Source organism: Lactuca serriola, chromosome 3 (genome assembly GCF_051521515.1).
Source record: "Lactuca serriola cultivar US96UC23 chromosome 3, Lser_US96UC23_V15, whole genome shotgun sequence".
Taxonomy (NCBI): Eukaryota; Viridiplantae; Streptophyta; class Magnoliopsida; order Asterales; family Asteraceae; genus Lactuca; species Lactuca serriola.
In genome coordinates this window covers 59,230,397-59,257,470 of record NC_136410.1, presented here as the reverse complement: position 1 = coordinate 59,257,470, position 27,074 = coordinate 59,230,397, and the positions used below count along the sequence as shown (strand labels likewise).

Here is a 27,074-nt window from a genome sequence, read left to right as displayed (position 1 = left end):
TAAAGAAAATCTTGAGACTAAAGTATAATTTTTCCGTAAATATATATATATATATATATATATATATATATATATATATATATATATATATATATATATATATATATATTTTTTTTTTTAAGATTTCCCTTTTATCTCATGATAACGATTTCGCTTTGTGCAACTTGAATTCGGGTAAACGAAAACCCGATTCGAACGTCAATCCAAAAGTTAAGGCCTTTAACTCGACCTTGGTCCAGTTCACATCACTTCGGGCTTCAAGCGTATCCGAGTGAATACATCTAAACCCTACCTGTTCTCTTACCTCCCTTTTTCTCTCCCCCGCCGAATCTTCCTTCAACATCTTCGGCTTCCATACCCTGAACTTTGAGGTGTGATTTCCATTATTTTCCTGCAACTTTTTCTGTAAATTCATCCAAGTTGGTAAATATTTAGGACTCTATGTTATCTTTTTATAGTTTTATTTCTGATGATTTTCTGGTACTAGTGATGTTGAAACGACTCGGTTTTTATGTGTTATCTGCTATATCTATGCGATGCTAGGGTAAATCCCGGTCTGGTTTTTTACCTTTTATCTGGCCTCCCTTTCATGATGATAAGCTATCTGCCTATGAGGCATAGCTGTAATCTGTTGGTAGTGATGCAGTGATGTTTCGACAATATCTTGTTATTTTAATGAGCACCAACCGTTTGTTAAAATTTCCTAATTGGCAACATGCTGGATCTATTGTTTGGTCATTTAACACGCATGCAATACATTCATAGAAAAGTTATTACATATTCATTTTGATAGACAAATATTATCTTTACTCAATTGGAAAATTACTACGTGGAAATGTGATCATAGTGTGGGGTAGTTTTGCTTATAATTTGTCAGACTTTAATGAGATAGATATACAAAGGTGTGAAAGCACCGATTACAAGTTACTGAATGCCTATTTTCTTGTTTGACCATGAAACGAATGTGAAATTTGATTCTAAAGTCCCTGTTGTCTCAAATTTCAGAGTTAGTGTTCTTCATCACCCAATACACAGCTTGCAAACATGGCAACTCAAATGAGCAAGAAACGAAAGGTTAGGCTCATAATCATTCATCAATCACTATCACAAGTTAATGTGAACCTTTTCTTCTTCTTCTTATAGCTTGTAATCTAAATTCTTTTTGGGCATCAGTTTGTAGCAGATGGTGTGTTCTTTGCTGAGCTGAATGAGGTCCTTACAAGGGAACTTGCAGAGGATGGTTACTCAGGTGTTGAAGTTAGGGTTACGCCAATGCGCACAGAGATCATCATCAGGGCCACCCGTACCCAAAATGTTCTTGGTAAAACCCTAAAATCACATTATAATTAATGTAATGACATTAGAAAAACAAATTGTTACTTCACATAATAATAATAATGTGTGATTATATGGTTATTGAATCAGGTGAGAAAGGAAGGAGAATAAGGGAGCTGACATCTCTTGTTCAGAAAAGATTCAAGTTTCCTGAAAACAGTGTTGAGCTTTATGCAGAAAGAGTCAACAACAGAGGACTCTGTGCCATTGCTCAGGCTGAATCTTTGCGTTACAAGCTTCTTGGAGGCCTTGCTGTTCGCAGGTTTTTTTTTTATTCTTTAACATATTTTTTTGTCATTCTAATTCAGCCAATTCCAATCTTTGTGTAATTGATGATAAAACTGTTTGTTATAGGGCTTGCTATGGTGTTCTAAGATTTGTAATGGAGAATGGAGCAAAAGGGTGTGAAGTGATTGTCAGTGGAAAGCTAAGGGCTCAACGTGCCAAATCCATGAAGTTCAAGGACGGGTACATGGTTTCATCCGGTCAACCGGTCAAGGAGTATATCGACTCTGCTGTGAGACACGTGCTTCTTAGACAGGTAATTAAATGATGCTTATATTTCTTTTCAAACATGTATATATTAAATGAGATGCACATGAAAAGTTTCTATAAATAATAAATTGTGTGTGTGTGTATGTGATGTGTACAGGGTGTTCTTGGGATTAAGGTAAAGATCATGCTTGACTGGGATCCTACAGGGAAGCTTGGGCCAAAAACTCCATTACCTGATAATGTTATAATTCATATGCCAAAAGATGATGTAATTGTTCATCCACCAAAAGAGGTTGAGGAATACAGGCCACCACTTGTCGTTGCTGATGAGCCATTGCCCATGCCCATCCCTGTACCTGTCTAAAACATGATTAGAATTCTATTTGATTCCAAGACTCTTAAGTTATAGAAGATAATTTTGTTTTTGTCTTTTGAGTTTTGCTTTGATGAAAGACCCTTTTTGCACTTATGCTCCCTTGATGTAAGTTTATTTCTACAAATAGTCTCGTTGAATTTTCTTGATTTGGATTGCTATATTCTAATGTAGGTTGGTTTTTGTATGATTTTGTATGACTTTTGTGCCATGTTTAATGCTTATATTTAGTTCATCTTACTACTTACAATATCTGTATAACTATTTTAAATATAGGAGTAAAATGGGTAGAAAGATTTATTGTACTTAATTGGTTAGTATTGTTTTCGTTGAACACGTTAGATGACCTGGAACCTTTTCTCACCGAGTACAAGAAAAAATGGTAAAAAAATGTATGTTTCAATCTGTAATTTTGATATTAAGGGTATATGGTGTACAGGAAAAGGTAATAATGACATTTTAATCTGTAGTATGGTCTTTTTAGGATATAAAACTATAACAAAGAGTGATTGATCGTGTGCTTAAGACGCAAGTAGTTACCCCATACATGAACTTAACCAGTTTCCTCTTTTCCAGAATAAGAGTAGTACTTTGGAAGTCGACTCATTTATTTATCAACTTCAAAACTATTCTCGATTTTTATTCTATTTTTCAAAATACAAGATTAAATGTTGCTCAAAAAGCTAAGTATCATGATTGTCATTAAAGATGAAGAAGGAGATCAAACCAATTACCAACTTTGTCTGAAACTTAAAAGGGAAATTATTTTTCAGCAAAGCGTATCATGAGAATTGACAAACACATCAACGATGAAGTTAACACATGTGATAGATCAATCATGCGTCAGGGTCTGAATTCAAACCCTCGACCTAATGATATGATATCTAATATTGCAAAAGGCAAAAAGCTTAAATAGCAACGTTGCTAGTAAAAACTGACATCCATGTGTATTAATTATATCCTCTCATTACCATCATAGATATTGCAAATACAATGTTGTTGACTAGTGTAATAGTAATTGGTATTAGATATGCAAATACAATATTGTTGACTAGTATAGTAGTAATTGGAAATGATCCTCTAAATGCAATGTTGTTGACTAGTGTAGTAGTAATTGGTACTCGATATTGCAAATACAATGTTGCTGACTAGTATAGTAGTAATTATGTATGTCTTTATGTGGTTTTCATCCATTTTTCTCCTTTAATTACCAAGTCTTTGTGTTCTCTTGTAAATACCATTTGAGGTATTTCATCCATTTTTCTCCTTCAATCACCAAGTCCTTGTGTTCTCTTGTAAATACCATTTGAGGTATTTCGTGTGTTATCTCTAGAGAACACACAAATCTTTCAACTTCCTACAAGATTAGGATATGTTAGCCATGTATCATAATCAGATGAAAACATTATGTAGGTTGAATAAAATTCAAACTTGGATTCATAAAGATTCATACCTTAAACCATTGTAGTTCACGTTGTATTTGTAAAGCTACCATGATATAAGATTCAATTTGTTGATAATTGGCAATTGTTGAATCAAATGCAATAGGTTATTTCCAAAAGAGTCTTTGATTGTTCTATAAGTACTCTTTTGACCAACAATTTGATATAGTAGGTTGTAAACATCATATTGAATAATGTTGTGACCATCTTCATTGGCACTCCAAATTGCATTTGGAAAGAAAGCCACATTGTTTGCATTTTGGCTAGTGGCTTCAATAATCGGATCCCTTAATGGCCCCCCTGCAAGATAACATAGACCCAAATAAGCATTCTCAAACAAAAGAAATAGACCTCCTTTTCTCTGCTATTTTTGGTTCATCGAGTAAAGCATAATAATCACATAAATTCGTACATCGGTACAATTACAAACAATAAATTAAAAGTTACTAAGACATAAATACATAATCTTTATGAGTTGCATTTACAATATACGTTGTTTTGAATGTTCTTTGTGTGAATAAAAGTAGGTAATTTTGGCAGTTTATGAAATAAAAAAGAAGAAAATTTACCTGTACGTTCAGAGAGAGAACCAAGAATCCAAACTTTGACAAGAGCATCTGATCTTTTGACTGTAAAACTGGTTTGAGGGGTTACTGGTTTTCCATTGATATGGTGACTATCTAGGAGACATACTAGCATCTGTATTTTCCACAGGCCATAGTTGTCCCTACCACTAAGCTTCGAGTTGAAGGTAATAAAATTTAGGGCACAAATAGGTGATGGATTTGGGTATTTCTCCCCAACTGAGCTTTCCATCTTTGTATTTTTTTTTTCTGTACATCGTTCTTCCATTTTGTGACGTATTTAAAGCTAAAAAGTTAGGAAATTTAATTGTGGTGCTGACAAAAGCCACGTTCATCAAGATGCCTTTTTTTTTTTCTTTCATGAGTCACTATCCATGATAGGTGGCAGATCGCATTCTGTATACTTTATTTATTATTAATTATTAATATTAGTATTAATGTTAAGATTAGATTAGATTAGATTTGGTGGTAGTCGGTGGATGATAGAATAGACCATCGACCTCTAAAGCATAAAAATAAAGGTTAAAGAACGTATTTTGTATTCAACTAATGAATGGTAAATCTTTATTAATTAATATTATATTTGATATGATAATATTCGGTGGATGATAAGACCATCGACCTTCAAAGCATAAAAATAAAGGTTAAAGAACGTATTTTATATTCAGTTAGTGAATCGTAAATCTTTATCTTTATTAATTAATATTATATTGGATTTGGTGGTAATCGGTGGATGATAGACCATCGACCTTCAAAACATAAAAATAAACGTTAAAAGAGCGTATTTTTATATTGGTAAATCATTATTGTTATAATCTTTATTTATATTTTAATAATATAATAATAATTATCATGATTTTATTATTATAATATTAAAATATGATTTTGTGGAAATGTTTTAGTATGTGATTAAAGTTGAAAAAAAAAATTAATGTATATCTTACACAATGATATAAGATAGAGGTTGGAGTTGGTTTTAGTATGTATGTGTTGTCAAAAAAAACCCTCTATTATTTAAAGTGTTTATTAGTTATGATCGTCTCAGTATCATTATTACCAGTTTAATGGTTTTAACAAAATATAATATATGACGTATTACTTAAATTACGAAAGAAGTTACAAAAAGATTATAATTCAGCCATGCAAGTTCAAATCATGTTAATTAAGTTATCCAACTTTCAATTTTGTTCTCATTTCCTCTTCATGACCTTCTACCCGGTTTTTCTTATTACCTCAGACTATTGAGGTGGATTACCATCGTTTCAAATAAGTCGAATATATCAGATTTTAAGGTTTTTAACATTATATTATAACAAAATAACAAAAATTGATAGCACTAGCTGTAAAAATAAGTAAACTTACACCAATGAAACAAGGAAAAACTCATCAAAAGACACCAAATCAAAACTTTATCATCCATAACTTTAAAATAGTTATACAGATATTGTAAGTAGTAAGATGAACTAAATATAAGCATTAAACATGGCACAAAAGTCATACAAAATCATACAAAAACCAACCTACATTAGAATATAGCAATCCAAATCAAGAAAATTCAACGAGACTATTTGTAGAAATAAACTTACATCAAGGGAGCATAAGTGCAAAAAGGGTCTTTCATCAAAGCAAAACTCAAAAGACAAAAACAAAATTATCTTCTATAACTTAAGAGTCTTGGAATCAAATAGAATTCTAATCATGTTTTAGACAGGTACAGGGATGGGCATGGGCAATGGCTCATCAGCAACGACAAGTGGTGGCCTGTATTCCTCAACCTCTTTTGGTGGATGAACAATTACATCATCTTTTGGCATATGAATTATAACATTATCAGGTAATGGAGTTTTTGGCCCAAGCTTCCCTGTAGGATCCCAGTCAAGCATGATCTTTACCTTAATCCCAAGAACACCCTGTACACATCACATACACACACACACAATTTATTATTTATAGAAACTTTTCATGTGCATCTCATTTAATATATACATGTTTGAAAAGAAATATAAGCATCATTTAATTACCTGTCTAAGAAGCACGTGTCTCACAGCAGAGTCGATATACTCCTTGACCGGTTGACCGGATGAAACCATGTACCCGTCCTTGAACTTCATGGATTTGGCACGTTGAGCCCTTAGCTTTCCACTGACAATCACTTCACACCCTTTTGCTCCATTCTCCATTACAAATCTTAGAACACCATAGCAAGCCCTATAACAAACAGTTTTATCATCAATTACACAAAGATTGGAATTGGCTGAATTAGAATGACAAAAAAATATGTTAAAGAATAAAAAAAAAACCTGCGAACAGCAAGGCCTCCAAGAAGCTTGTAACGCAAAGATTCAGCCTGAGCAATGGCACAGAGTCCTCTGTTGTTGACTCTTTCTGCATAAAGCTCAACACTGTTTTCAGGAAACTTGAATCTTTTCTGAACAAGAGATGTCAGCTCCCTTATTCTCCTTCCTTTCTCACCTGATTCAATAACCATATAATCACACATTATTATTATTATGTGAAGTAACAATTTGTTTTTCTAATGTCATTACATTAATTATAATGTGATTTTAGGGTTTTACCAAGAACATTTTGGGTACGGGTGGCCCTGATGATGATCTCTGTGCGCATTGGCGTAACCCTAACTTCAACACCTGAGTAACCATCCTCTGCAAGTTCCCTTGTAAGGACCTCATTCAGCTCAGCAAAGAACACACCATCTGCTACAAACTGATGCCCAAAAAGAATTTAGATTACAAGCTATAAGAAGAAGAAGAAAAGGTTCACATTAACTTGTGATAGTGATTGATGAATGATTATGAGCCTAACCTTTCGTTTCTTGCTCATTTGAGTTGCCATGTTTGCAAGCTGTGTATTGGGTGATGAAGAACACTAACTCTGAAATTTGAGACAACAGGGACTTTAGAATCAAATTTCACATTCGTTTCATGGTCAAACAAGAAAATAGGCATTCAGTAACTTGTAATCGGTGCTTTCACACCTTTGTATATCTATCTCATTAAAGTCTGACAAATTATAAGCAAAACTACCCCACACTATGATCACATTTCCACGTAGTAATTTTCCAATTGAGTAAAGATAATATTTGTCTATCAAAATGAATATGTAATAACTTTTCTATGAATGTATTGCATGCGTGTTAAATGACCAAACAATAGATCCAGCATGTTGCCAATTAGGAAATTTTAACAAACGGTTGGTGCTCATTAAAATAACAAGATATTGTCGAAACATCACTGCATCACTACCAACAGATTACAGCTATGCCTCATAGGCAGATAGCTTATCATCATGAAAGGGAGGCCAGATAAAAGGTAAAAAACCAGACCGGGATTTACCCTAGCATCGCATAGATATAGCAGATAACACATAAAAACCGAGTCGTTTCAACATCACTAGTACCAGAAAATCATCAGAAATAAAACTATAAAAAGATAACATAGAGTCCTAAATATTTACCAACTTGGATGAATTTACAGAAAAAGTTGCAGGAAAATAATGGAAATCACACCTCAAAGTTCAGGGTATGGAAGCCGAAGATGTTGAAGGAAGATTCGGCGGGGGAGAGAAAAAGGGAGGTAAGAGAACAGGTAGGGTTTAGATGTATTCACTCGGATACGCTTGAAGCCCGAAGTGATGTGAACTGGACCAAGGTCGAGTTAAAGGCCTTAACTTTTGGATTGACGTTCGAATCGGGTTTTCGTTTACCCGAATTCAAGTTGCACAAAGCGAAATCGTTATCATGAGATAAAAGGGAAATCTTAAAAAAAAAAATATATATATATATATATATATATATATATATATATATATATATATATATATATATATATATATATATATTTACGGAAAAATTATACTTTAGTCTCAAGATTTTCTTTAAACAAAAAAGTCTTAAAAACCGGTACCAAATTAATTTGGGACTATTTCGTAAACTAACCCAAAATATTATGATTCTTTTATGAACAAAAATATTATGACTTTTCCGTAAACAAAAATATTATATCTTTTCTGCAAACAAAACTCTTATTATTATTATTATTATTATTATTATTAAAAATATTATTTTTTGAACTTGTATTATTAATATTGTTAATAAAACATATAAATGCATTTAAATGAAAAAATAATGACATTGTTCAAGGGTGAAGGTGGAGGAGATTGTTATGCTTTTATCATTGAAATCATCAATTTCTATTTCTATATTTTTACTTTGTATATGGTCATATCATATTTGTTATTATTGTTTTCAATTCAGAATATTAATACTTAGCAATTTAAAAGAAATTGCATATTTGTAAAATTGTTTATAAATAGTTTAAGGTAGAATGATTTCTCACTTTGTATATAAAATTGTTTAAGGTAGAATGTTATTCTCCAAATCCAACAGATCCACTATAAACATCTATATAGATAGGCATCCCATATTAAAATTCAAAAGTATTAATTACAATATATTGTTTAATAAAAAATAGGACATGTTTTTTGGATTAATACTTTTGAATTTTGATTAATAATTTTGTATTATTCCTATTAATTTTATTAAACATGATATTGTAATTAATATTTTTGAATTTTGATATGGGCTACCAATCTATGTAGATGTTTGTAGTGGATCTGTTGGATTTGGAAAGTAATCCTTCTATGTTAAATAATTTTATATACAAAGTGAGAAATCCTTCTACCTTAAACTATTTATAAACAATTTTACAAATATGCAATTTCTTTTAAACTGTTAAGTATTAATATTCTGAACTGAAAACAATAATAACAAATGTGAAATGACCATATACAAAGTAAAAATATAGAAGCAGAAATTCATGATTTCAATGCTAAAAGCATTACCATCTCCTCCTGCTCCACCCTTAAACAATGTCATTATTTTTTCATTTAAATGCATATATATGTTTTATTAACAATATTAATAATACAAGTTCAAAAAATAGTATTCTTATTTATATTTTTAACAATAATAATAATAACAATAATAATAATAATAATAATAATAATAATAATAATAATAATAATAAGGATTTTGTTTGCAGAAAAATCATAATATTTTTTGTTTACAGAAAAGTCATAATGTTTTTGTTTACAGAAAAGTCACAATATTATGGGTTAGTTTACGAAATAGTTTCAAATTAATTTGGTACCGATTTCAACTTGTCAAAAATGGTCAAACTGTAAATTTTTGCCGGTTTTCAAGACTTTTTTCATTCAAAAGAAAATCTTGGGACTAAAACGTAACTTTTCCGTAAATATTGGGACTTTTCTGACAATTTCCCGAGAGAAAATGATAAATATAGCCATTTTTTAATATATTTTTTTTAAAATAGCCAAAATAACTCAAAATTACAAAAATAGTCATTAAAATGAAAAAAATCGCAGATGGATTAGGGTTATCTGTGATTTTGCCTTCTCATCTACGAATGTACAAGTACTTAAAGCATGAGCGTGCATTAATAGTTGTACGTTTGCAAACCTGTCCATCTGCAACCATCTGTGATTTTCGCTTTATTCATAATATAAATTCTTAATTCTTTTTGGAACCCTCATTTTTTTATTATTTTTTGGGAAAGCTCGCAAGTCTTTCAAAAGAAGTTATGGATAAGTATTTGAAATCTCTCAAAACATGGTAAGACTTTTACTTTTTTGTGTTATAATTAGGGATGAGCATACGACCCGTTAGATCGGACCGAACCAGGAAAAAAAAATCGGGACTGGACCTGCACCCAACCAAATATTCATAATAAATGAGTTTCAAGTTTGGACCAGACCGGACCCAGAATAAAGTTTTTAACCTAGACCGGACTGAACCGAAAAACCAAAGGTTATATCTTTTTTTTATCGACGTACAATCAACGAGATTACACAAAAGATTAGGTACACTACTTCAATATGAATTTTTAATTCATTTTCTTTATCTGTGAATTTAGAATTATATATGTGGCAAATTTTAATTAAAACATATTCCAAAATAACCTTATATCTAAAAGAAAAGTAAAAATAACAATATTGACATCAACAACAACAATAAAGGTTAAATGCAAGATATAGTAATTTAATTTCTTTGTTTTTATTATTATGGCTGCATACAATTCATTTCATATAGTCATTTCCAATTTACTTTATTATTGTTTCCATTTCAATACATCTACGTTCTGTGTATACTTAGGGGTGAGCATTATAACCGGGTACCCGTTTTTGGAACCGGAACCGCCTCGGAACTGCCGGTTCCGGAACTGGAACCGCCTTATGCGGTTCCGGTTCCGGTTCTTAAAGTTTAGGAACCGCCTTAAGCGGTTATGGTTCCGGTTCTCATTTTTTTGGAACCGCTACCCGTTGGGTACCCACCGGAACCAGTTATATATATATATATATATATATATATATATATATATATATATATATATATATACTATCTTATAAAAGAAATCTAACTATTTCTAAAAATAGATTGATTATAATAATAATATTTTTTTAAGACGTCCAATGATGAAGCTGATAGTACAAGTAACCATTAACAAAATAATATTAAATTTTAACCACGTTTTGAATTCAAATATTTCTCATCAAATCTCCTTATATTTCTCAGCAATTTGATATGGTTCCCTCAAATCCCGGATTCATTCAACTTTTGAACCCTTTTAGATATCCTTAAATTTAGCATGTTGATTCAAATATCTCTCACATCACATATACCTCTTTGTTCCCTCCCTGCAAAGTTCTTATGGAATCTGCTGTCATCACGTCTTTAAAACACATGGTAACAAGGAAGGTATCCACACCCTTTATAAGGAAATGTTTCACTCTCCTTCCAAGCTTATGTGGGATCAGGTGCAACCCACCTTCACCCTTCATTATAGGGTTCAACGTCCCCGTCGAACACATCGATTCGGTGCCCTAGCTCTGATACCATTTAAGTATAAGGTAAGTTTAAATGTCTAGCTCTCAATACATAAGTGGAACAAATCCCATCTTGATTACATAACTCTCAATAATTCTCCTTTGGCTATAAAAGCAGTGTCAACCTTGTACCAAATTACACCTCTTTTGTGCATCAAATAGAATCTTTCACTTCATTCTTATATTTCTGTCAATCATCTCTCATAAATTCTTATTATTCTTAATTACTTTACTTTCTTCATACTTTGTTTTATTTAATCTTCTTGAATACTTTATTGAGTTATTTACTTCAATTCTTGATTGGTTTGACCAGACTTAATTGGATCTTAATTACTAACAACCATCAATATTAAAGGTTAATTCAAGGTTTGTGTTTGCAAACCTTGTATACACATTTAATAGAGTTTAAGTACTCACAATTGGTATCAGAACCTAAGTGGTTGTCCTTTGAATCCATAAGATCAAATTATAGTTGATTTAAGATTACCTTGGTATCTTAATCATTTTTGTGTGCGGGATAAAAGTTCTTCAGTATACCACTTCAACTCTAATATCTTAATATCAATGGTTGCTTCTAATCCATCTCAGCAAGTGTATTTAACGCAAATCACAAATAGCGTGGGTTGCCCATCGCATGCCCCACTGCTAGTTGTTGAAGAGTATGATCATTGGAAAGTTAGAATGGAGAAAATTTTTGTTGGAAAAGAAAATGGTGAAGAGATAGAGGTCGGTGAAAAGGGTTCTCATTTTACTGTAAGACAAGTTATTAGTGATGCTATTTCCGTTATCATGGGTCAAGAAGAAACACGACATGCACCTCTCACTGCGAACGTCAAGCTTAAAGCAAATCAGATCTCTTTCTCTGAAATGGTGTTTGGTGGTCCACCATCTCTCTTTGAGCAAATTAAGTTGTGCAAGTCTGTGAAAGAGATATGAGACACACTTCAAGATTTATTTAAGGTTTCAGATAATATGAAGGACAAGAGATTGACATTTGTGGTGAATGACTTCGACACTTTCGCTACCACTCCATGTGAATCGGCCGCATATGCATCAAATCGGTATAGAATCATTGTGAACAACATGACTGCTCAGGTGAATTGGTTGTATCTGCATCAAAGCACTCCGCTTGAGTATAACCTGAAGTTCATCTACAGTATAGGAAAAGGATGGATAAAGAGTCTTACTGCTAACAGTTGTGATAAAGTTCTTGACAAGGCCCAACTTAAACATCCAGAGCTTACAAGAGATCAAGTGGAGTACACCATTATCTAAATGAGAACTAGAGCACTTCGTATCAAACTCACAACAAAACTACCAACTGACTCCAATTGATGAAGAACTTCATCGCAACAACTCTCCTCCTGCAAATGAAACTAATATCACCTTTTAAAGATAACAACGCCTTTGTTGTTGTTCTTCGCACTCAAACTGCGTTTCCCTCCCTGGTTCCTTCCACATCCAAATTCCTACATGACTTCGGATTGACGTCTTCCTTGGGAGATATGAATATTGAAGATCAGGTTGGTGATGAAGACAATCAAGCTTAAGGTGTTGATTCTTTTCAGGATTTTGAATATGTTAATGTCAATAGAAATTATGAGAACTCTTCCACAGATGAAAACGTTGTTGATCTGTTCACACTCTTGGAACTCTGTGACAATGTTGAAAAAGTCGATTCCAAAGTCGATGTTGTCTCTTCCAAAGTCGCATTGCTTGACTCTAAGCTCGATTGGTGATCAAATCTCTTTCTGAAATCAAAGTTTTTGCTCCCTTGGAAATCGATCGAGCCAATCAATTAGATCATCTCATTTCTCTTCGATTGAGTCGTACCTTGGAAGAAGGTGAAGAACGTTACAAAGATAATCTTGATCATCACATCTCCACCATCGATACGATGCTCAAAATTCATGATCATGATTTCTGCTACAAACAAACTCAGCAAGCAGACTAATGTTCGTCATGAAAAAAAATTCAAAGATTAGAGAAAGAAATCAAATAGAAGGATGGTTTCAACATGATCGTACAAGAAGTTCTCATCAAATTCATTCGTTCTGGTCAATATTTTTTAAACACTCTCAATCACAAATTTGATACAATTCTCTTGGTCATGGAAGAAACTCTTAACAACCTCAAATCCCAAGCTCCAACAGCTGATGCATGATTCGATCTAGCAAATCAATATGAGCTTCCAACGGGTGTTTGGAAATCTTGAGGATCGTAAGACCAACTTATTGCTTGCACCAGAAGCAAGGCCTTCTCATGCAAGAGGGGGAGAATTATGGAAACCTATCTCGAAATTCATACTCAGAGATGAAACATCTGATAATGATGACATTGAATTTGTCAAAGAAGTTGCAGCTGAAGATGTGTTTGTTGATGATGATGATGATGATGCTGATAATGAAAGTATAGAAGAAATTGATAAAAATAATCAAGTGGTTAATGCGATTCTTAGACATCAAGCAATCAATGAACAACTCCTCTCGGAAGATAAAACGAAAAAATGGTCCTCTTTATGTTGGTCATCAAACCTTGTTGATTTGTTCAATCGAAGTAGAGAAAAGGCTGAACTATAGGTGAAGATAGCTAATGATGCACTCCTAGCTTCTCAGCCAATTCCTCCTATTCCTACTCCAAAAATTACACATGTTGATGATGGTCCTCCAACCACAAACCAAACAACCTACATGTGGAGCCTTTGATATCTCCTCCCATGGAATTATTCATCACTCCAATCGGTCAACAAGTTTGCTGAGCTTTGGCTCTTCCAAAAAAAAAAAAAACAAGTCATCTCATCTACCATCACTCTAAATCCTCCTGCTAAAGACAAAGGCAAAGGAATCTCCTTGAATTAAAAGAATCGAAGTAAGATTGCTAAGGACAATTAGGGGGGATTGTTAATACATGAAAGTGCCCCTTAGACAATCTGAGATGTGAAGCCATTCCAAGATGGTCACGATTCCGAGATGAAGTGTTTAGAAGTGAAGACTCCGAGACGAAGAAGTGATTCCGAGATCACTCCTCAACCGAAATGAAGAGTCATAGATCATTCCTCATTTCGAGATAGAATATTGTTTCAAGTTGAAGTGAAGATTCAAAGATAAAGACTCCGAGATGACTAGTTCCAAGATGCGTTAGATTCGGAACTTAGTCAACTTTCCCTGACATGAAGAACGTTCTTTTGTTGTATTCCATTTTTAGTATATCGTCGATTCAGAGGAAATCTATTTTATCAGGATTTTGTTACTGTTGCAAGCACTCTCTATTCGATGTATTTGTCTTCTTCTGCCTCCCTTAGCTATAAAAGGAGTGTCAACCTTGTACCAAATCACACCTCTTTTGTGCATTAAATAGAATCCTTCACTTCACTTTCATATTTCTGTCAATTATCTCTCATAAATTCTTCTTGTTCTTAATTACATATACTTTGTTCATACTTTGCTTTATTTAATCTTCTTGAATACTTTGTTGAGTTATTTACTTCAAGTCTTGACTGGATCTTAATTACCGACAACCATCGATATTAAAGGTTAATTCGAGGTTTGTGTTTGCAAACCTTATCTGTGCATTTAATAGAGTTTAAGTACTCGCCGATTAGTGTTCTTTTGTGATTTAGAGTCTCTTAGCTTGATTAAGTATACCCTTAAATTCACAAAAGATTTCTAGGTTACCCTTGAATGGAATGATTCAACTAGTTTTTCAATGAACTCTTTTATTCACTCATGTTGACAACCTTTGTTTCAACCATTGACCCATTAACCAAGTTTTCCACCCCACCCGTTTTTATCACCTTTACCTCTTAGTATATGTGTCTTTTAACATTAGTTTAAATCCTTGTTCAAAATAGATTGCAATTTTGGAGACCCACATTCAAGAGAACCGAACTAAGGCCACTAACTATATATTTTTTTTTTGTTCAAGAAAAAGCTCGTAAGTTTGGTCATATTAATGAAAAAGTCATCCCAAATTTTTTATTTACAATTAAGCACAAAAGGCCGGTAAACGTTTGGAAAATGACTCTGGTACCCGCTTAATAGCTTAACAATTATGTTTACTAGTTTTTTGGGCTTAATCATAAATAAAAAATCAAAGATGGTTTTTCCGTTAATGAGGCCAAACTTTAGGAACTTTTCAAAAGATTTCAATATATATATTTTGAAAAATCCTTAAAGTTTGTTTACTTACAACCTTTTCTCTAAATTATAGAGGCAATTTTTGTAATTTTTCTCTAAATTATAGAGGCAACTTTTGTAATTTATTTTCCAGATAAGAACCAAACATGCTAATGTATAAAGTCTTAAACACGTGGTTCATTTTTATAAACAAATTCTGCATAAGGACATTTTCTATAAATTTCTATAAATTACAAAAACAGTTTTTGTGGCCAAAGTCTCAAACCTAAAAGTATACTATTCATTCCTCAATTAAAACTAATATATATAATAATTAGTGATGCAAATCTAGCAAAGCAGCCTTATTTCAAGTGTCAAAATACCTTTTACATAAGTATTTGCACCCGCAGTTTACACAATGTACCAAGAACAAGTTCACATCCACCTTTTTTAGTGGAAAACATCTTGTAATTTTTGTCACATTGACATTGACATTGTTCGATCTCAGTGAGATTCAAATGCAGCAGTAATACAACATGTTCTGTCCAAAAACAACAAAGACCTTACTCGTCTATGCCTACCCACATAGTCAAGAAATTATGTTATCAAAAGATATTTCCTTCCACATGACAAAAGTCTTCAAATGTGTCCCAATGATATCCTAACTTGGTTGGGGTTTCAAAGAATGACAACTACTTGATTGTTTGACTTTGATTTAAGCAGATGATGATGATGATGATGATGATGATGATATACTACTATAAACCATGTACATAAACTATTTCTATACCAATCATGCTTCAATCATATCCTATTCCTAGGTGGTGCTAACATTCCCAAGTTCATAACGACTCATGTCCTCAGAGTAAAGGATGCCATTTGGGGAGACAAGTCGTAGGAGAGCAATAGTGAATCGAGACTGTAAATCACAATGCATAAACAAAACATTATTTTTAAACAATTATGAAATTATATGTAGTTGCAAGTTAAAGTTTACCCATTGGAACAATGCTAATGTCCACCAGCATCCAGGCAAACCATATCCTGAATTGCTTAAAAACTGATACCAACAAAAAAGTAATAATTAAATAAATAATCAACATTTTTACTCAACTTCAAAACATCCAAACATTCCTTACCATGAGAAGAAGAGCACCCAGACAAAATATCGTGCTCATTGAAAAACTAATAAATCTCAAATCGCGTCCAGCCTGCATAACAAATATAAACAACACTAAATTTAACACATATTTTTTGTTGCTTTAAAATTCAGTAAACAAAAATAAAAAATTCAGGAGTTCAACTTTCAACTTATAAATAAGCATACCAACAATGTTCCTTCAAGGCTATGAGTACTTGTTGTCACAGACAAAGCAATGAAGTATGGAAGTAGAACTTTGTGCATCTGCATTCATTTCAAACAAGACAAACATTAAACTAAATAAAAAAAAAACAGATAAAGCAACATTTGACTTATCTTGTAATTTAATAAAATCTTTAATAAAACACAAGAAAACGAAAAAATGACCTCCTTTATGACATGAGGATCAGGTGAAAAAATCTGGGGGAATAACCAGGGAATAATTGTTCCAGCAGCACCTAATATTAATCCACATGATGCACCAATTATCACCAGTGACTTCAACAGCATTCGTGCCTGGGGCAAGGGCAAAATCGTAATATTACATCACCATTTGTAAAAAGCATAACAAACAAATCAAGTTAAAATGAGTAAAATATCATTAACCTTTGAGAGACTTCTTTTAGCGCCATAAATAAGCTCTGGCATAAACGATTGTGCAGTTTGTGAAAGAGGCTCACCCCCTACTGCAAACATGCAGTAAACTTGGACAAGGACCTAAAAGTAATTTGTCAGAATTGGACCTTACCAGAGTCAAAGTCAAAGTCAAAGTCAAACCAACCTGATGTGCAGCAACAGTTTGTGTTCCCATTGATGTAGCAAAGTAGACAAGTAGAGAATAAAATGCAACCTTTGACATCATCATTATAAAAACAGGAGCAGCAAGTTTGAATATTTGTAGAAGTTCAGTAGGTGAAGGGACAGCAATGGCATACCCATTATACCCTTTGTCTTTCAGAGCTTCAATCATCATAAATCCGGCAACAACCTGCAATATGTGTAAAGTAAAGTAAAGTGTGACACAACTAAAATAAACGTATAAAAATGGATGCATGTTGTTATATTTTTCATATATATATACCTGTGAGACCATTGTTGCCCATGCTGCTCCAGCAATACCATAGCCTAAGTATAAGCAGAGGATTACATCACCAACACCATTGATGACACTTGCAACTGCTAGAGCTTTTAAAGGTCCCCATGAATCTTTCATGCCAAGACTGATTAAGAAAAAAGGAGAACATGTTAGTTAACATGAGATGGTGTGCACTAGATTCTACCAGAAAAATCAACAATTAGTGGAACAAATAAAGATTATATGATCACCTTGCACTCTGAGCAACCCACCCAACAAGAACTGCAGGCCATGCTAAGCCTCGAATCTACTACCATAAAATAAAATAGAATGAACCGATTAGACAAAAATACAAGTATTGAATTGGTTTGTAGAATTTGATGAATAATAGTTGTGCAAAAGGGTTTGTAGAATCTAAAGAACCTGTACGTATGTGTTTGCTGCTGATAACATATGTGCATTCTTGGCTCCAGAAAAAGCTGAAAATGTTGCATTATGAATTTAATCAATTATTGATATGGTTTCATTGTGCTTCAAAGATCAAGAACCTTGTTGTGGCTTGTACTAGTATATATAGAACAAAATCAGGGAACAAGTTTTTATTACCACTAAGTGCCCATTCTCCACGGAACCTTGTAAAGAAAAGCATCATTATACCACATGTCAATCCAACAAAAAGCAAAGTTGATATCTGATGCTGCACTTCTGATTTATCCTGCATAACTTCACTAGTTAGATAAGTCAAGAGAAAAAGATAAGAGGTAGATGTTGCAGAAACATGAAATTAAGGATGAGGGGGGAATTATAGAGTTTGGAGAATATCAATGAATGTTCAATTTAAAGATATGAAAGAAACCTGTTTAGCAAGTGAAGTGGCCACCATATTTGAGGTGGCTACAGAAAGAAACATGAATCCGTAACTCATATAATCACAGAGCACTGTACCTGGCCCTGTGGAAATCAAATTAAGACTAATCAGCTCCAAATATCTACCACAATGTCCTTAAAGTCTAGATGTTCGCTTGCAGATCATGAAACAATGTCCCTAAACTATCTTTAACTTTCACACCAAGACTAGAAATAATACAATGATTCGCCACTGTCATTACACATTATCTACAGCGATATGTATAACATTTCCCATTACACTTGGAAAATGATAGCCAACAAGCAGTGAGTTCAATCCCCATATTTTTAAACTCGAGAACAGAGCGTAAGAAAAACGAAGAAATTAATGTACCTAAAGCAGCGAGTTCAACGGAACTCGACTGACCGATCACAGCAGTATCAATCAGACTCATCAACGGTCCACACAACCACAGCCCTGCAGCTGGCCCCGAAAACTTGAGAATCTCCACCAATTGATCCCAAATACTCTCATTCACCGCCAAATCCTTCTCTATCACCGACGTCTTACTCGAAATTTCTTCTTCATCTTCTCCACTATCACCAAAAGACGAAACCGCGGCAAAACTCCGGCCGTTCCTATACCCTGACTCCTCTCCTTCATCTGAAACGCGTCGGCTAACGTTAACATAAGTAAGAAACCGGTTCGCGTACCGAGTTTTTCCAAATAATGGATAATGAGACGATCTAAGACCCAACTGAATGCGCGAGCTGTAGCGGCATTGCGTAGGTGACAAAAATGTCGGTAATGGGTTGAATTTAGGGTTTATTGGGATTGTTTTGAGGTATTCGTTGTGCCGAATTAGGGTTTTGGGATCCATGAATCGGGTATTGATCTGGTTTGCTCTGGACGAAATGAAGAACTGAGAAGAAGATGAATTGGTGAAGGAGTTGTACGACATGGACGTAGTGGTGAAATATCTGGACGTGATTTCAGCACGTTGATGTTTTTGTTTTCTCCCGGTAAGAATGTTCAGACTCAAAAAAACCAATTCAAACTCGTTTTTTCTTCTTTCCCGATCAAACTTTCCCAAAAAAAATCCCACAGCATGTTTTTAATACTTTTATTATCGTTTTAATATATTGTGTTAACCTCATGTGTTATTTATTATATAATATTTACAGAAGAGCATAGTGTTTTTTTGTCAAAACCAAACCACAAACCCTAAATACGATTTTCTTAATTATAAAACTGAACGGTACGACTTTTTAGCATCTTGATGCGGTTTGGTTTCAACCCCTTACGGTTCGGTTTTTAACCATATGGTTTTGGTGCACTTCCGAGTTAAAACCTTGGATGCTATCGAAGAAAAAGTTGAGAAATCATTAATATAGAAAATGAAATTAATGGTCGTTTCTTGCAATAGACGATGTGGAACTCCTCGTAGAAGTTAAATGAAAATGACTTTGTCTAGTTATATATAAGATGATTTGTGCTGAAATTATGCGGAATCATATAATACGTGTATATTAAATATATTTATAACAAAAATTATACAAATCGTAGGTTTTGATTTTTTTGTGGCTTTTACAAAACTAAAAACCACACCGCACCAAAAACTTTAGGTTTTTGCAATACTAGAAACCGCATCGTTGGTTTTTGTTTCGATTTCGGTTTATATGGTTTTTTCGGTTTTGTTCACCCTAATAATATTGATACTTTAGTATTTATTAAATATATCAAAAAAATTAAAATTACTTTTTAGAATATTATCAACCTAAATAAAATCAGGTAAAAATCAAATATTATACAAATAAAAATAAATACTACCAAGATAATTATTAAAGGTGGTAGAAAAGAATCCTCCAAACTCATTTATTTAATTGGATGTCATATTATTTTTTATTTTTTATATTACTTGCATCTTTCCCAACTTACAACAAATAAAGATAATACATTATATAACCCACTTATTCAGTTACCAAATCATTGTTTTTAATTTAATTTATTCAAAAAACTCAAAATAAAATAAAACATAATTTTTTTAAATTTTAAAATAAGCTTGTACTAACTTTAAACCAAAAAAAAAATATTAAACAATATTAAAAGTAACATTTAACTAAAAGAAAAACAAACTACAATAACATAAATTAAAACCGCACTATAATAAACAAAAATTAAATTTTATAATGACAAACGAAATAACTAAAAAAACATACTACAAACGGCATACGAAAACTAAAAGAAATATTTATATTCTAAAAAAAGAAGAATATTTTTAAAATATTTCACGCCACCTCATAACGAAAATCTTTCATATTATGGTGTATGAGGTACTCATTTTGTGTTGTGTTTAAAATTTCTTTGTCGGTAACACCGGGTTCGTCAATATTTTTCTTTTGGGTGAAAATAACATTAAACTCTTTCAGTTTTTCCTACATATCTTTCCATTTTGAAGCAAATTGATATGTTGAACGATCTGAACCTTAAGCTCCCGTTTAAAATAATTTAGAGTTAATCGCCATAAATATGACGATCTATGTTGACTTACGTGACTATTTTCGAAAGTGTCAGTGTATGCTCGAGTCAATGTTACTTCTTTGATAAAAAACCATTCTGCAAATATAGTTGGCATAAAAATGACATCCATTTTCAATTTTTGAATTGAAATGTAAAGAAAGTAGAGTAATATGGAATGAAATTGAAAAAATAAAAGTAGAGGAAATATAGAAAATGGAATGGAATTAAAAGAAAGGAATGTGTAATTTTAAAATGGAAAAGAAAGAATTTATGATATAAAATTTAAAAAATCAAAATTTGAAGACATTGGAGGAATCACGAGTTCCTCAACCAACATTTAAGGCCAAAACATAAATCAGCTCCTTAGCGCATTAAGACTCTTAGCGGTACCGTCGTCTCATGTATCAGATATTGATGTTGCTTAGTGTACCCTTATATAAAAATTAATATTATAACTTTATAAAGTTCAACCATAATTAAAAATGAATGATATCAACTCTTAAATATATTTCTAAATTATAATTACATAATAATTCATTATATATAGCTTTTGGTGATTGCAATATATAAGAGATTGTGATATAAAAAGAGAAAGTTATAAATTTAGTCATTTTCCTTAATTATTTTGTAAAAAATAGTCAAAAAAACCCAAAATTACAAAATAGCCACAAAAATCACAGATGGATTAGAGCCATCTGTGATTTTGGTCATTGATCTGCAAATATACAAGTGCTTAAAAGGTGAGTGTAACGTCCGGTTCCCGGTATGTATTTTAATAAAGAAATATTCATTTTGCAAAGGGACTCGACGAGTTGGAGGCCCCAAACTCGTCGAGTAGGAATGAGACTTTTGGACACGGGACTTGAAGTCTACTCGACGAGTTGAGAAGCCTCAACTCAACGAGTAGGACTACTAGAGTGAAACCCTAATTTTCAGTGTTAGCACCCTATTTAAGCACCTTAACACTTCATTGTGGCCTCCTTCATCGCCTACCCCAATCCAGCAAACCCTAATTCGTGATCTTAAGCCTTATGAGTGTGTGTGAGTGAAAAAGAGTGATTCTTTGGTGTTTCCTTGAAGGAGTGGAAGCTAGACGTGCTTGGTTGAAGGAAGAAGCTTCGGATCTAGAAGTAGAACTTCATTTTCGGCTCATTTGAGGTATAAAGTTAATACATTGGCTTTCTATGGATTAGATCTCCATTTAGGGTTGTATTTTACCATTTTTGGAACCAATCATGGATGCAAGCATGTTTTGGGGTCAAGACTTCAGATCCAGAGCCTTTGAGGGACTCCGTGGCATAAAGGTGCCAACTTTATGGCCATAGGAGTCCCATGCTGATGGGTTTTGAGCATTCTAACACTCTTATGGTGTACATGCAACCCTAGATGCTTTCGATCTATGTTTTCTCTAACATACATGCAAACTTTCAAAATACCAAAGCATCATCCTAACTAGCATATAATGGAGTAACTATACTACAAAACTCTAGTTAGATGACATACATTTTAGTGTAGTTGAAAACCTTGAAGCTTTAAGAGCCTAGCACCAATAGTGTGAATGCCTCAAATGGAACCACAAATCACCACCAACAAATGGAATACTTGAGATAGAGTATCTTTGCACACAAATTCGGTTATGCTCTTCTAACATACACTAGTGCCGAATTTAGTAGCTAGAGGAGTCCTTATATAGTGTGGCATACTAGGGTTACACCATGTAAACCCTAATAACCTTCCATATCCCTCATACTCCATGGGTTAAAACCTCCATGGAGTATCCATGGGTCACCAAATGGGTTTAGCCCAACATAAAGAACTATGGATCATTAGCCCACTTTATAAGAATGAATGATTTGCCAAATCAACCCCTTATATTTAATTAGTCTCTTTTGATCACAAAATTAATTCCATATTAATTCTTGATCAATACTAATTAAATAATATGATTTCATATTAATATATTAGAACTTATACTATATTAATAAATCATAATTATCTTTTTCTCAAAAGTCCATCCTTCAAATTGTCCCGGTGAAGTGCAACCCAAATGGACTATGCTACTCTCGGGTCAAGTACATACCAAATATAGTTATGGACTTAGACACCTTATCCAACAGTCTCCCACTTGGATAAGTCTAATAACTATAGTTGTAAGTATAACTCCAAGATCCGACTAGCAATCATGGCTCTTAAATGCCTTTGTCGAACTTAGACGTACCGTTTTAGATAAGTGATCATAGAATCCTCTGTTCTCAAGATATCAGCCAGACAAACACATGGAACACAGTCAATCTTATTGTCCAGCAGTTTGTTTCCCGATTACTGATTCGTTTGACATGGAACTTAATCGAACACATCAATTTAGTTATCACCGGGCCCGACACATAAGTCAAAACAAAATCATCGAGGGGCCCAATATATCGTTTTTACTCTTCCAAGGACTAAAAGGAACAAATAGACATTGACAGTATATGCTTGTACTAACTATTCACTGAACCATACACAACAACACGTTTTATAACATCGAGTTACCGATGCGTTTTTGTACTATCAATGTACGACCAACCCATAATCAACAACTCATATATCTAGGTTTGAAGATTTTTATGATATTATCGTCTCACGATCATCCGAGATGAATTCCATGAAGTAATACAAGTGAGCGTAGTTTTAATCCAATACTCAAACCTTATGAGCACTCATGAATGTTGCAGCAAACTTTGCTATGTCTAATACCATTCAGACAAATCTACAAACCAAATTCATGACAGACTTGCTTCAATACCTACTTCCAAAGTATGATCGACTATGGATGGGTTGAATAATATAATTATTCTGGAAGTCAAAACATGCCAAATGAAACAATAGTAAATGATTGACACAATGCAGTACCATACTAGTAAATAAAAAGCACATTTTATTTAAGCATCAAATGTCAATTACATTTCAACTACTACAAGTTTCGAAAGCCATCTAATCATTAAAACTAATATCATCCCTCATCCCAATGCGTCTCGCATGATGTAAATGCTTAACCATACTCAGCCCCTTCGTGAGGGGATATGTCGGGTTCTCATCTGAGGAGTCCTTCTTCTATCTTGTGTAACGACCCAATTTTCATGACCAAAAATTTTGTTTTAAAAACATTACTTTAGAAAATATTAATAACTAAAAACATTGTCTGATCAAATCATAACACAAAGTGAACCATGTCTAAAAGCCAATTCATACATTCAATCAAAACATCAGAGTACAAATCCCAGTGAAGCTCGTAAATGCGGAAACCGGAGAGTGTGTGTGTGTGACATGCTGCTACCGCGCCGACTCCTTTCCCCTAGCTGAGGAGGTACCTGAAACCAAAACTGAAAACTGTAAGCACAAAGCTTAGTGAGTTCCCCCATCGTACCACATACCATACAAACACGTAACATACATACTACCAGGCTATTCTGGGGTGCCTGACTACCCGGTACGGCCGTTCTGGGGTGCCGTCCTACCCGTGTCAAGCCATTCGGGGGTGCTGACTACCCATGTCAAGCCATTCTGGGGTGCTGACTACCCATGTCAAGCCATTCTGGGGTGCTGACTACCCGTCGGTCCTAACAACCGACCACAGGGACTGGTCCCCTCATACTACCTCTATCGCATATAACATAACAAGCCAGCATGCAAACATATCATCATATACTGTCAGACGTATCTGGGGTGTCTGACTACCCTTCGGTCCTAACAACCGAACTCGACTACTATCACATACAACATATCATGCTAGCATATAACATATCAGGTAGTAGTAAACCTAGATGATATCACAAAGACAATCATCTATCATACGTCTCCTACTGGTGGGTCGGCGTTGTGGCCTTAGACCCACCGCTACTGGAAGGTAACTCACCTCGAAGTAGCTGCTGTTCTGATCGGGAACTGACTGCCTACTGCTGCTGCTGCTGCTCCGGAAATCCTCCGGGTACAATTCCCACAATATACCCAATCAAACACTGCTCACTGACCTTTGGGTAAAATGACCATTTTACCCCTGACCATGCCCTAAGTCAAAGTCAGAGTCAACTTTCAGTTGACCCGACTCGCCGAGTTGGCTTTCCAACTCGCCGAGTCCCTATCCAAATGACTGCCCTGAATCCCGATCCTACCCGTCGAGTTAGGCGACGACTCGACGGGTTCACCTTCTTAACCAATATTCAAGTCCTTCATCCTACTCGCCGAGTTGTATGAACAACTCGTCGAGTTCATCTTCATCCGATGAACACTTATGCTAAGACTCGCCGAGTTGTATGAACAACTCGTCGAGTATGTTCTTGATCTAAGGAGATTGCCTTGAACTCGTCGAGTCAGGGCATTGACTCGCCGAGTACCTCCATAGATGAGTTAAGCTTCCGACTCACTGAGTCACACCCCGTGACTCACTGCTCACTCGACACTACGAAAAGGGGACAAACTCGGAGACTCGCGAACAGACTCGCCGAGTCATATGAACGACTCGCCGAGTCGTTGCCATGCACCCACTAAATACACAGATTTGCTAGATTCCAGTCCATGCCACTCACAGATCTGGACTTCTAGGACATGAATCACACGTAAAGTTTCCAACTTTACGTGTGGATATTCACCAATATGGATTTTAGGGCTCAAAATGTCTCAAAAGGGTAGATCTAGGGTGAGCAAGCAACATGGGGCCATAAAGCTAACAGATCTGAGCTCTTGGAGCTCAATCTTGCCTAGATCTAAGGGCCAATCAGCCTATAACGAAATAATTTGCACATACAAACTTGGGGTTTGGCTCAAGAATGACTTACATGAAGTAATAAGCATAGAAACAGGGGAAAAATGGATTATACCTCAAAGGAACTGCTGAAAGAGTGCAAAGATGCCTGGATTCCTTTCCTTCCTCTTGATCTACTTCCCCTTTTTCCTCAAAACCTTCAAGAACACACACAATAGCCTCAAACTCTCAAGGAACAAGCTTAGAACGTGGGTTGGGAGCTCTGGGGAGAAAATGGGGGCTGGCCTAGGCGGATAAGTCCTTTAAATAGGGTGCAAACCCCTGAAACTTAGGGTTTAATCCAACAGTTGTGACTCGCCGAGTCCAGGATATGAACTCGCCGAGTCGCCAACTTAAACGTGTCCCGGGTCCCGCATCCACTCGGCGATTCGGACCTATGACTCGCCGAGTCCAAGGCTAAAAGAAAGGAAATACTCAAATAACATTTACGTACCAGGAATCGGGTGCTACATCTTGTGTCTTATGAAGTGATATTTCCTGTCGATGTGTCTAGACCTGTTATGATCCCTTGGTTCCTTGGCTAAGGCAACCACACTATCACTGTCACAGAAAATCTCCACAGGCTCCTTTATAGCTGGTACAACTCCAAGGTATCCGATGAAGTTCTTTAGCCATATCGTCTCCTTCGTCGCTTCGCTTGCAACTATGTACTCTGATTCGCATGTTGAAGCGGATACAGTCTCCTGCTTGGAACTTTTCCAAGTAATTGCTCCTCCATTCAGGGTAAACACCCAGCCCGACTAAGAGCGGAAATTATCTTTGTCGGTTTGAAAGCTAGCGTCACTATACCCTGTCACTCTCAAGTCATCACTCCCACCGAGTGTGTCACACCCCAAAACCAAGAACGGCGGAAACGTTCCGGGGTGGAGGACGTCATGTGAAGTATCATAACAATGTAAAGTAGTAAACAAGCAACAACATCATCCATTGCATTAAAAGTAAGGTTTTAATACATGTGTGTTCTTTCATTGCAATAAGACATCAAAATATGTAATCAAAATAAAATACGAGTCTTGTCTGTGCTCCGTCTTCTCAAAACCTGGCCATCATACTTGTCTAACTGGTGACCTGAGAATACAAGTTATTTTGAAAGAGAGTATCAACGTAAAGCTGGTGAATTCATAAGTATTAATGTGTCTTTGATTTGTAAAAACTGTAAGGTAATGACTTGGAAACCTTTGGAAAAAAAGACTGTATAAGTGTGAATTGTTTGAAAACAGTGGAAAATGTTTGAATACTCTAGCAAATCCCTATGATTTCTATTAGTATAACGAGTAGCCTTCGAAGAAAGAGATGTACGTATGAAGTTGGTATTGCGAGGATCGAATTTACTCGAGTCGTATGATAAAGTCAGAATCATATGGAAACTAAAGACATTAGATTTGAACATAAGGCGTTACAGACCAAAACACAAAAGTGTAACCT

General features: G+C 34.5%; 3 protein-coding genes and 1 long non-coding RNA gene across 4 annotated transcripts; 1 reads left to right on the top strand and 3 right to left on the bottom strand.

Moving 5' to 3' along the window:
- The first annotated feature begins 233 nt into the window (after positions 1–233).
- LOC145092397 (small ribosomal subunit protein uS3z-like) lies at positions 234–2,393 on the top strand. The gene is made up of 6 exons (XM_079030339.1): positions 234–371; positions 1,006–1,074; positions 1,174–1,321; positions 1,426–1,597; positions 1,690–1,876; positions 1,988–2,393. The coding sequence occupies exons 2-6, from the start codon at positions 1,045–1,047 to the stop codon at positions 2,192–2,194; spliced, it is 744 nt and encodes a 247-aa protein (XP_078886465.1). The 5' UTR covers positions 234–371; positions 1,006–1,044; the 3' UTR covers positions 2,195–2,393.
- Positions 2,394–3,124: 731 nt separating this feature from the next.
- Positions 3,125–4,499, bottom strand: LOC145092396 (uncharacterized). Its single transcript, XR_013702507.1, has 3 exons — positions 4,215–4,499; positions 3,657–3,945; positions 3,125–3,560 (listed from the first exon to the last, which is right to left on the bottom strand). It is a non-coding gene; the product is annotated as an uncharacterized LOC145092396 (long non-coding RNA).
- Positions 4,500–5,733: 1,234 nt separating this feature from the next.
- On the bottom strand, positions 5,734–7,893 carry LOC145092395 (small ribosomal subunit protein uS3z-like). The gene is made up of 6 exons (XM_079030338.1): positions 7,756–7,893; positions 7,053–7,121; positions 6,806–6,953; positions 6,530–6,701; positions 6,251–6,437; positions 5,734–6,139 (listed from the first exon to the last, which is right to left on the bottom strand). Exons 2-6 carry the CDS (start codon positions 7,080–7,082, stop codon positions 5,933–5,935), a joined length of 744 nt encoding a protein of 247 aa, XP_078886464.1. The 5' UTR covers positions 7,083–7,121; positions 7,756–7,893; the 3' UTR covers positions 5,734–5,932.
- Positions 7,894–15,599: 7,706 nt separating this feature from the next.
- LOC145092394 (MATE efflux family protein) lies at positions 15,600–19,417 on the bottom strand. The gene is made up of 13 exons (XM_079030337.1): positions 18,722–19,417; positions 18,338–18,432; positions 18,088–18,196; positions 17,905–17,960; positions 17,733–17,788; positions 17,488–17,626; positions 17,188–17,394; positions 17,013–17,123; positions 16,794–16,922; positions 16,593–16,670; positions 16,405–16,476; positions 16,263–16,325; positions 15,600–16,184 (listed from the first exon to the last, which is right to left on the bottom strand). The coding sequence occupies exons 1-13, from the start codon at positions 19,287–19,289 to the stop codon at positions 16,083–16,085; spliced, it is 1,785 nt and encodes a 594-aa protein (XP_078886463.1). The 5' UTR covers positions 19,290–19,417; the 3' UTR covers positions 15,600–16,082.
- Positions 19,418–27,074: the final 7,657 nt, after the last annotated feature.